Source organism: Myzus persicae, unplaced genomic scaffold, assembly GCF_001856785.1.
Source record: "Myzus persicae strain clone G006 unplaced genomic scaffold, MPER_G0061.0, whole genome shotgun sequence".
NCBI classification, from domain to species: domain Eukaryota; kingdom Metazoa; phylum Arthropoda; class Insecta; order Hemiptera; family Aphididae; genus Myzus; species Myzus persicae.
Window position 1 is genome coordinate 439393 of NW_019103989.1, and position 12050 is coordinate 451442.

The 12050-nt window shown below is 32.5% G+C and overlaps 1 protein-coding gene across 1 annotated transcript; it reads left to right on the top strand.

Annotated features, from left to right (window-relative positions):
- The first annotated feature begins 556 nt into the window (after window positions 1-556).
- LOC111037318 (UDP-glucuronosyltransferase 1-8-like) lies at window positions 557-7547 on the top strand. Its single transcript, XM_022319838.1, has 5 exons — window positions 557-729; window positions 1740-2558; window positions 3280-3505; window positions 4010-4229; window positions 6702-7547. Exons 2-5 carry the CDS (start codon window positions 1743-1745, stop codon window positions 6967-6969), a joined length of 1530 nt encoding a protein of 509 aa, XP_022175530.1. The 5' UTR covers window positions 557-729; window positions 1740-1742; the 3' UTR covers window positions 6970-7547.
- The last annotated feature ends 4503 nt before the right edge of the window (window positions 7548-12050 follow it).

The following is a 12050-nucleotide window of genomic DNA, read 5'->3' on the forward strand; positions in this document are numbered from 1 at the left end:
TTATACAATTTGTAAAATAATAAGAAATTCTGAATGAGATTCATGCCAGATATATTGTTTATTAAATTCCAGAACATTCGATACATATTATCACAATAAAACATACTTAGTCATCATTTTTGTTTAAGAAAATATATTATTTATTTCACACAGTTATGTATGCCAACCGCCAGCCTACCTATAGGTTATAATATTATGACTGACGCCTATAAGTACTTTACTCGTAAAATATACACTCAATTATACAACCAATCCATTATTAAGTATATTGAACGCAATACAATTTTATCAACACAGAATGTTTTTAAACAGTTTAATACTTTGCAACTTGTAAAAAAAAGTATAAACACTTTGCAACCATGAACAGCTGTAGTTCGTAATCCCAAATCAAACATGCGATATAATATTTTGTACACATAGAAATATATTATATAATTAATCATATAAATTCTTACTCAATTGCCAAACTTTTAAATTGTATGTTGTGAAAATGTAATAAATAAATTTATCTTATCAATTCATAATAATTGATAGCCTTACTACCTGCTCATAAATATTAAAACAGTAAAATACAACTGATAAATAATATTATATTAGGTATACCCATTCAGTATATGCTTAACCATATTACTAAATAAAATATTACATTGATGAGAGAAAAAAAATATTCTTTAAAATTGATCACCGATTGTTTTTTATAATTCATACTCACCACAATCTTGTTTTAAGGTAAGATAATTAATTAATTAATCTACATATTAAATAACAATATTATAACATTCATATGTCAACTATTTTAAAATACAGTAGGTAATTATCAATAAAATTATATAATATAGACGTATTATATACATAAACATTTCGAATTATACATTTGAATATTCAATGTGGTCAACATTTATCAATGTATAAGTTACTTAACTAGGTACTCATAGTAAAATTACCAAATAATACTGGGGATTTATATAATTTTTTTTTGATAGTAACTCAATTAATGAATAAATAACAAATTACATGTTTGATTTATAAATTAATAAGTGCTTAACATTTTTATATTATGATTAAACAAACATAAGAAAGCATCGTGCATAGGTAAATCTCAGATAATGTTTCAATAGTTTCATTCTAACAGGAAGGTATCTCAATATCTAATTACTATCTACCTATAATCTATATATTGACGACGTTCGAAGAGTAATATTGTACCCACTAGTTCTCGGGCGTCGTCGGGTCAGAAAAAAAGGTAGCTATATCAAATTAAAATTTTAATCGACAGTCACAAAAAACTTTCAAGTCACTAAAATTTAACAATGCTAACATAATATTATTATCGTAATATCGTATAAACCTATAAACAGGACATTCCTACTTTTGATTAGAGAAAAATACACCTGGGGGATAAAATAATATATAATATACACTGTATGCATGATAAACCGCAATGAAATGCTAAAAAAATGGCTCTCGAAATTATTGTTTTCATTAATAATTTGTATTAGTTGTATTACTTTGAAAGTTGCTTTTCAACCGTTTGAGTCGAAGTTCCGTTAATTCGTTCTTATGCCCATTTCCATGTCAGCCTTAGCATGGCGTCCTCTCAAAGTCTAAAATAATGCTCAACATCAACAAGTTACACTTTATACAACGCCATAAATACAGTTATCTCGAAGACGCAAAATGACATGAACACTGTACAGGAGCCCAAACCAACCTAACGCCGTGCGCGAATCGTTTTTCAGAACATGTGTTCCGGAGCAATCCGTTTTATCATCGTCCTGTGTTCGATCGGCTGCTTGTCGACAATTCCGGCTCACCGGATCTTGGCGTGTGAGCCCTCCGCCGGCCACAGCCATTGGAACGTCATGTCAGCGGTGCTGGAGAGCTTGGTGGCCGCTGGGCATGAGGTGGTGTGCCTGACCATTCACCCGGCCACCGATAGGTTGGCCGCTCATCCCAATTACACACACGTGGACATGTCGTCGATGGTCACCGGTTCACTACAAAAAGCTCGAGACATAGACTACGCACATGTGATGAAAGTCTTCCGGTCGAACGCGTTCATGGTGGGGCTGGCCACCAGCCGGGCGGTGTACGTGTGTAAATACTTGTTCGACATGCCGGAAATACGTGACATATTGGACGGACGCAGTCCCGCATTCGACGCTGTCATCATGGAGTCACTGCACTCAGAGTGCATGTCCACACTGCCCGATAGGCTTGGCTTGCCGGTTGTCTACGTAGTCCCGTCACCGACGGTCAATTGGATGCCAGCGGCCACTGGTGCCCCCGACCATCCATCTTATCTAGGAGCGATGCTTGCCGACCGACCGACACCAGTGACATTCGGCCACCGGCTGGCGAATGCACTGGTGTACGCTCACACCACGCTGGTCCGGTGGTACAACGACGTGGGCCGCGACCACCGGTGGCCGGATCACCGGCACAGCATGGTGTTTGTCAACACGCATCACTCGATAGAACCGAGTCGGCCGGTGGGGCCCAACGTCCTTGAAATCGGAGGCATTCACCTGAACCAGCCTCTCAAACCGATTCCCAGAGTAAGTGTCTTATCATCCATCCATCACCCCAATTTTGTTTGAGGTTCAAAAAATGTAAAACTTACTTTTGAGTCTTTCGCGTTTCTTGTTACACCAGCACGTTTATAACCCTAATTGCAAAATGGTGATGTCGAATGCATAAATATATCATTGTTTACTATTTGTTAGATATTACCTCCCCCCCACACACTCACTATTTATAGAATATTTAATATTGTATTGCTCTCACAGGTTCACCCCCCATGGCAGTTGTACCATATATTATTCAAAAACGAAATATGTTCTTTACTTTATCAAAATGACACCAAAAAATTATGGATTCAAATTTGGACTAAGTATAGGTATCTATTCCTAGCCTACCGAAATATGAAAATATTTACTATACTATTTCAATTTTTCTTCATTCCATTTTTATAATTATATAATTATATTATGTCCCATCATCATACTGGTCAGCTGCAGGATAAAAAATGTTATGTTATTATTAGCATAATTCAATTCCGAAGCTTTTCAATATCTCATTGAATTTTTTTTTTTTTTTTAAGTTTACATAGATCCAAGAAAATATTAAATTAATAACATTCATTCCTCAGCCTTTAAATTTTGTCTAAATTAGCTTCATGACACTATCATGAAACTAGTTCTGACTTCTGATGTAATGAAAGTTATATTATAATTATTGTTTTTGTTAATTATCCGGACATTCATTGTTTTCCTGGAGGATTTAGCAGATGTGATAGACAAGAGTAATGAATTCGGCGTAATCGTATTTACTTTTGGCTCTTTGATCTCCATGAATACACTGCCCAATGATGTATTAGATGCGTTTAAAATCGTGTTTAGCCAACTTCCCCAAACGGTTATTTGGAAGTACGAGAACGATCACATGCCCGACAAGCCAGAAAATGTGATGTTATGTAAATGGTTACCACAGCGTGCTATATTACGTGAGTTAAATAGATACATTTAGAGTTGTTCATATTTGTTATGTTAATTGAAACCGTTAATGTTATTGGTAACTGAACCAAATAAACTTGGACCCACACCTACCGAAACTCTTACAAACCATAAGGTAATTTAATAATCAATCTATAACGTTTCAAATATTTAAATCATTAAAATAATGCAATGAAATGATATTGTTATAATTTAATATGTAGGTAACTACGTTTAGAATACCGAATGGCACATTTTTATTTATACAATTTTGACGATCCTTACTATGTATGAGACGATGATAGAGATCATTTGATCACGTCAAGCTGTCTATAATAAAACTAAATGAATACATTTATAAATAATATTAATACGCAAACTCATGAAAATAAAGGCTGGAAAAATGTTTAATTATATTTTATAAATATTTACAATAATTTACGATGAAAAGATTTCATTCAAGCATTTGAGTATATACTGGTTTTTAAATCGACTTTAAAACGTTGAATTTATAGAACATCCAAATGTAAAATTGTTCATAAGTCACGGCGGGATGAGTGGAGTCTACGAAGTTGTAGATGCGGGAGTTCCAGTTCTTGGGATGCCGTTGTTTTACGACCAACCTAGGAACATTCAAAATCTGGTGGACCTCGGTATAGCGTTGTCTATGAATATCAATAATTTGACTCATACAACACTATCTGAAGCTATAAACCGATTAATCAAAGATAAAAGGTACTATCTAGTTACATTAATTTCATAAGTGGTTTATTATAAATATATTATATTTTAAAATCACCCAATAAATGTTTTTTTTTAAAAAGGTTGAGCAAGTGGTTATCGCTCTGCTGTACACTTTATGTGTTGTAAGGGGTAACTGTAATAGATGTGCTAGATTTGAATTCAATTTAAAAATATCATTGTATCTTCAAGAATACCGATTCTGATTAAATGCAGTCCGTCAGCCTATTTTACTAGATACATTTTATGAGTTAGGCCAGGCTTCTGAGTAATTTAATGGTAAAAAAATTGCATTTGAAAAAATCATTGTGTGTTTAAAGTGTAATAATATATATTAAAATTTCAAGTACCCACGAAGAATATTTTTAAATTACAACAAAATAACTAAAATTATTTTTCTTCGTTTATATTTAATGTTGTCCAAATTTAACTTAAAATATCTCTTAAAAAACTGTGTTGATATTTTTTATAGAAAAACAACTTATTACGAACCTTGTTTTAAATTTTCAAGCATTTTGACCATCGACAATGATTAAAAATTTAATCATTTTTGATCTCTATAAATAGCTCAAGCAGAGTCAAAATGTTTTTAAAATTATTCCATCTATGAACATGATCATATTATAAACATTTGGTGATAATTTCAAGTATCTACGGTTATATGTTAATACAAAAAAAACAAAATATAGTTTGTCAAAAACTGGTTTCGCTTAAAAATGCACTTAAAAAAAATTAAATTGATATAAATAATTAGGTTAGTATATAATCATTTTTGTTCTTAAAAAATAAATCTTATTTAATCAATAAAAGTTTAGTGGGGGTGCGAACTCCAGTTGAGACTTTATTAATTCTTTTAAATAATATGTAAATATTAAAAAATAATAATTAATAGCAATTATTAATTGTTAATATTATAAAAGTTTTTAAAATATAATAATAATGAAACTTAAGTTTGCATAGTCTTGCTAAAGCAAGAGGAATAAAATATTTATCAAGCATATTTTTTTTACCCTACTGCCAAGTAACCAACTAGCCAGCAGTAATGTTGACATATTTTGTAATTTAGTTACCTATACCAGCTATCGGTATACCTTTATTTTTTACCAACACAGAAATAATTTTTTTTTTTTATCATAATAATCATTACAGATTATTACTTAAAAGTTCAAAATGAGAGTTTATTTTAGTAAAGATTATATTTAACTTATGGAAACTGGTAGAAAAATTATTATTTTGTTTTCGAATAGTTCGATACCTACTTAACTCGTAACTACTAACGTAACTATAATGTTGAAAAAAAGCAAAACATTTTATGTTTATGGAAAATTAGTCCTCGTGATTCTTATATTACATCGGGGAGGTTAAACCTCCCAATAATCACGTCCCAAATACATTCATATAATACATATTATTATCAATTATACTATAGAAACCTGACTTACAACAATATTGAACGAAACTCCTATTTGTAAGAATACGACACGATTGTTCTTGGACCCTTCTGTTTTCGAGACCCCAAGCGTATCGTAGTCGGCAAACACAACTGAACCGAAAACTTCGAGGTGGGAGTTCGATGACACTGTTAAGTCGTATACACGTGGTACCGAGATAGTTGCAATCCAATATAAAATCTCAAATATGTTTTGACTGTAAAAAGTGCTTGACCAACATTTATAATTACTCAATAATTACTGTTTTATTATTATTTATGATTTTATTATAGTACTATTTCATTTCGAATCAACTTATTTTATATTTTAATTTCGAGGAAAGGAAATATATGGATAATAATATAATATGCTATAATATACTTTACCAAAAATAAATTATTTAACTGATAGCTCATTTGGAGAGTTATAGTGCACATATTTGGGAGGGGGATAATGCCTAGCTCCTGTGACCCTCCCTATCTAAGTCCACTTAGGTATCACGAGTGTACAGCAAACCCACCATTTCGTTTCAACACAGCAAAACTGCAGGTATATATATTATTGTGTTGTGTGGGTATTTTTTTTTTTTTTTTTATTGATCTTAAGCTTCGGCGACTGAGGCCATTAGCTGTAGTAGGATTTGTATTGTAGGTTTGTATTGTATATTTTCAATTTTTTGGAACGGTAGGGGGGAAACACGTGTGTGTTTGTTTTTTGGCAGAATTTCGAATGGGGCACCGGGCACCCGTAGGTTTCTGCCATGCCCCGGGGGTGGGGGATGGCAGCACTTGTTCTCCGGTCACCGCGACTTGTCCGGAGAAAAATGCCGCCCGGTAGCCGAGGATCGAACCGCGACCGGCTGCGTCGCAGCGGACGCGTCAGACCACTCGGTCACCTCATCCCCCCGTGTGGGTATTATTATTTATTATACATCATAAAAATGTACACACACCTACCATAATTTACCATATTAAGTCATAACATATTTTTTAAGGTAATATTTTTATGTCTTTTACGAGTTTATTTTTTTCTTTAGTTTTTCAGAAAACGCCAAACGGGTGTCGTCCCTGTTCCGAGACCGCCCCATGACGCCCTCCGCGTCCGTAGTCTACTGGGTCGAATATTTGATTCGACACAGAAAGGAAGACAATATCAGACCCTCGTCGGCCGACGCATCGTGGACTAGCCATTTCATGTTGGACATAGGTGCAGCACTAGTAGTGGCGATACTTATACTATGGTCCGTCACGCGCGCCGCCCTACGCGTTGTTCTCAACAAATCCATTCCGTCCAATGTGAAATGACGCACAATTATACGAATTCGTGTACACAATGGCGTGGCGAAGGGGGGTGATCGAGTGGTAGACGCTTTTGAGTTTTTAAGGGGTCGTAGATATAGCCATATAAGTAGGTGAAAAATAATTTAAAACTACCTAACTAGAATAAGTATTGTATCTTAGTATTTACTACGACAGGAGTTAAAAATATAACAGTAAATGCCTTTATCGCGGGTATTGGCTGAGTGGGTATGAGTTAACCTCTAAAAAATATCAAGTCCGCAGCGTTCGCCACACCGTTGCGTGTCCGAAACATTAGTTACGTGTGTTTCTTACGATCGATGTGTTATAAAAGTTCACAATACATTCGAATGTACTAAATAATTCCAAATCCATAAGAAAAAAAATGTATAGTAGGTACGTCTCATATATTTTGTGGACGTGGTCAATACTTATTAATTATTTTTATAAAATATATAGGTAATAACTAATACCTATGTTTCATATTTAATACTTAGTAATACAAATGTAATATATAATAATATGTACCTAACGAATTAAACTAATGACAATAATAAACAAGTATAAGCTTTTGATATTAAGTATGCAAATTGTTGTATTTAAAAATATATTGATCACAGGTAAATTATTTTGTAACGTTAATTTATCACAATATTAAAACATAACATAATTGGTGAATATAATTAGCTCTAAGACAAACTCACCAGTCACCTCATGGTCTATTTCATAAATGCCTAAGCTCTGTACTGGCTAGTGGGTAGTGTCTCAGTCCATGACTGATGTATGATAAGAAAAATGATAATGAATATCAGTACACATTGCCCATACAAGTAGGTATACGATATTTATGCATACCTATAGCTTCGACAAAATTACCTAGCATGTATCGTTTGTGAGTGATAAAATTTAAACATGATCTACCTTATAAGTCCACAGATGTCCGACAGGAAATGTATTGATAAATATCTGTACGACTTTATATAACTCATATAAGAAGGTATACTATGTTACTATAAACACGCATGTACGTCGACAAAAAACCAAGTTCATTGTCGATGGTGAAAAAATGTATTAATCATTAATGTAAAATTGAACGTTTGAATATTCAGTGTCATCAATATTTATAAATGTATTAGTTAAATACCTACTCATGGTATTACCAAATTATACCATGGTTAGAATTGAACATTGTCTGGGATAAACATTTTTTTTAAACAATAACTCAATTACTGAATGAATAAAAAATTACATTAACAACTTAAAAATTAATATAGTTCCTTAAATTGTATACTTTAAGATAAAACAATAACAAAAACACATAATTTTAAGATAAAGTTGTATTTTATTAGATACTTAGGTAAGTTAGGTATCTTAAAGATTTGTCCAGCAAGAGAACACACCAAGGCCCGACGAAAATAGGTTTTCTGCGCATCACAATGTGACACCCTACCATTGTGAAACCGGTCCTGATGGCAGGAGGGGATGCACAGTATATACGTATTCTGTTTTGGTCGTTGTTGAGATCGATTTATTGGGGCTGCAATGGCAGGGCGTGGCGTGTATCGAATGGTAGCTGCCTCTGGATGGTTAAGGACTTATGAATGAGTGGTTGGGTCATAGTTTAGCACCAACTACGAAGATACTTTATGGTAAATACCTTTATATGGTAGGTATATTATATTGATTGGGCGTGTATGGGTAGAATATACTAGACTAGCCTTTGAAAAATGTCAAGTTCGCCACGTCGCTATGTGTACGAGACATCAGATTCTAGTACAACGTATGTCTATCAATTGTGTTATCAAAATTCACAATAAAGATCACAACACATAAGAATATAAAAAATAATTATTATTCGAAAACTTAAAGACTTAGTCGCAACTAGGACTACATTTTTTTGGGGGTAGGGGGGTTCTTTAATTCTCATATTTTTCTTGCAAATTTATTATGTAGATTTATAACTTTATAAGAACAAAATCAATTAAATAATTGACAGGAAAAAAGGTTGCTCCTCATTTAAAAAAACCAAGTTGGTATCGCCAAGCAGGATACTCTAGCATAACAGATCATTTACGTCAACTAATCATACTCGTTCTTATAGCCAATTTAATGCTTCATCGAAGAAAACATTTTTCGTGATTAATTATCCAATAGATATTTGGAGTGCTAAAACCCCAAGTTGGCACTTATTTTGTCTATGCTTGTAGTTCATCTGATAGTTTCGGACAGTTATTGTTATTATGGACGCATGTTTAAATTGTATAGGCTATAACACTAATTTACGGTTTACTGAAAATTTTTTTTTTTTTAAATTGATCCTGAGCCCGGCAACTGTGGCCATTAGCTATTAGTAGGTACTGTAGAGGTTTTTGTATTGATGGTTTGTAGGTTTTTGGAACGGTAGGGGGAACACGTGTGTGTTTGTTTTGGCAGAATTTCGAATGGGGCACCCGTAGGTTTCTGCCATGCCCCGGGGGTGGGGGATGGCAGCACTTGCTCTCCGGTCACCGCGACTTGTCCGGAGAAAAATGCCGCCCGGTGGCCGAGGATCGAACCGCGACCGGCTGCGTCGCAGCGGAAGAGTCAGACCACTCGGTCACCTCGTCCCCCTTACTGAAAATTGATTGGCAATAAATTATAATTTTATTGCAAAACTGTTTACTGTTTACTGAAATGCTTGATCTCATCACTAATCGTAGTATTCGACGGATTAGTGTATCAGGTTACCCTTAATAATAGATTTCTGTTTTGGTTATAAACAACATACTTCGTATGCTGTAGATAATTAGTCAGCTAACCGTTTGCTTTCTTCACCTCCTCGAAAACAAACTTGTCATTTAAACAAACAATATATAGTGAACGCATCTTAAATCATAGACTAAATAACTTCATGATTCACCTTAAGGGTATGTTTTGTACTGGCCAATAGGTAAAGTGGCCACTGTCCTCCATCTACCAATAGCTGACAGGAAAGGTGTTCGCGTTATATGAGTATCTGTAATTCTGTACACATAGTCATATATATTATGATATATAGGTAAGCAAATAACGTTGAAAAAATTACCAATCAAGCTTATCTTCGATGGTTAAAAAATGTATTGTTTTGATAATAATATGTATAATACATTAAATGCACCATCTTCGAATCTTGCCAAATACAGATTCAATTCATACCATCATAAAAAGAATATTCCATATACAATTTTAAAATGATTTTGCATTTTTGAATTGGGTAACAAAAATTATATTTTTTGACAAACTATGTGTACACTGTTTAACTGTGCATTAATTGCCATTTATGAGGTACCACATAGCAAAAACCCCAATTATATCACATACCATTATGAATACATATAATATAAGAAAAGTTAAACTTAATTTTTGACTATAATTAAATATTATACTTTTGAAGTTGCAGTTCAATTAAATGTATATTCCATACAATGTTTTATATGATTAAATAATTTAACAACTAAAAATATAAAAAGATTAAAATAGTAGGTTAAAAATAAGGTCAATGGTATAATCATAACTTTCCTGATGATAATAAATTATAATAATAAATATTACTTATACTTTATTGAACTATATTGTACTTCAGTTATAATTATGACTACCACCAGACACTACTGGAGGTCAGTCGAAAAATTGACCTACAGGCCACCAACGATAAGATAGATACAACGAGGGGATGAGTAATTCTGCATTATAAGAAATTATATTTATAGTATTTTCGCCTTCTGTATAAGAAATTACAAATAGTTACTAAATATATGAAAGGAGAGGATACAGAGAACAGGTGTTTTAAACTTAGGTTCTTGTCTCGCTTTGATCACTTTGTCACCCAATAAGTATCAATTTAATGCAATGATAAAATATTATTTTATAAAATCGTTATAGACTTTTAACATTAATTAAAAAGTCACGAATAAATTAGTAACCACTAAGTATCAAAATGTCAAGTCATTATATTCCATTGATATGTTATTTAAAAACTGTATGCATGAGGGTATCATATACTTTCATATCCCACCCCCTCCATTTCGCATATTTTTCCTTAAGCTTTTATAAATTATACTGTTCTACTGTTCTTCCAACACCAAGCATATTCGTATTCCTTCAGGAGACAGGATTGGACCAACTAATTTAATCATCAGAATTATACAGTCTTAAAGCTTAAGCTTATATTACCTTTACACATTTTTTGTTTTATAACTCATTTATTATTATGTAATATTTTTGTACATCCTTAAAAAAAACTGTTTCTCCTAGTAGCCACGGTGCCGAGGGTCATCTTAATAAAAAAATAATATTAATAATGAACTTAAAAAATATATTTATATGGATAAATATTGTAATAGGTACATTTATGTGAAGTCAACAATTAATAAAACATTACCACATGCTCATCATTAAATACCTACACATCACTCACACATGTAAAAATACATTATTTCATCTAAACAGTATAAATGATACCTAGTGGCCTAAATAGATTAGTTATTACTTATAACTATCCTGGGTAGTATGATTACCCATCTCAGTTGTATTCACCTCTGAGCAACGTCGGACAATATAGCTATATTATGTATATTTGTATTTATATATTAGCTAGCTTATATTATGAATAGTTAGAGAAAATGTATTTCCTATAGGATAATCGATTTTTAATTATTATGGAATATGGACAGTATTGGACACAATAACCAAAATCAAATGTTAACTAGTAGGTACCTATATTTCTGTAAATGTTATTATTTACACTATTCAGTTAGAATATTAAACCTTGTACCATCTAGACAAATTTTCCAATCAATGGATATTTAAAACTACACAAGTTCTTTAGAACTTACACTACTAGAATACAAAATAAAACATACAAAACTAAAAAAAAGTCATAAAACCTTGAAGTGTACTTTTGCCGTATAGTACCAACCTATAGTATTGATTTAGTTTTTAAAATAAAATGAATATAGGTACTAATAATAAATAAAGTGTTTAAAATGTAGGGTAAGTCTAAATCTTTAATATTTCGTAACTTCTCCGAAGATTTTTTTTAATCACCCATCTAATCAATACAAAAAGTT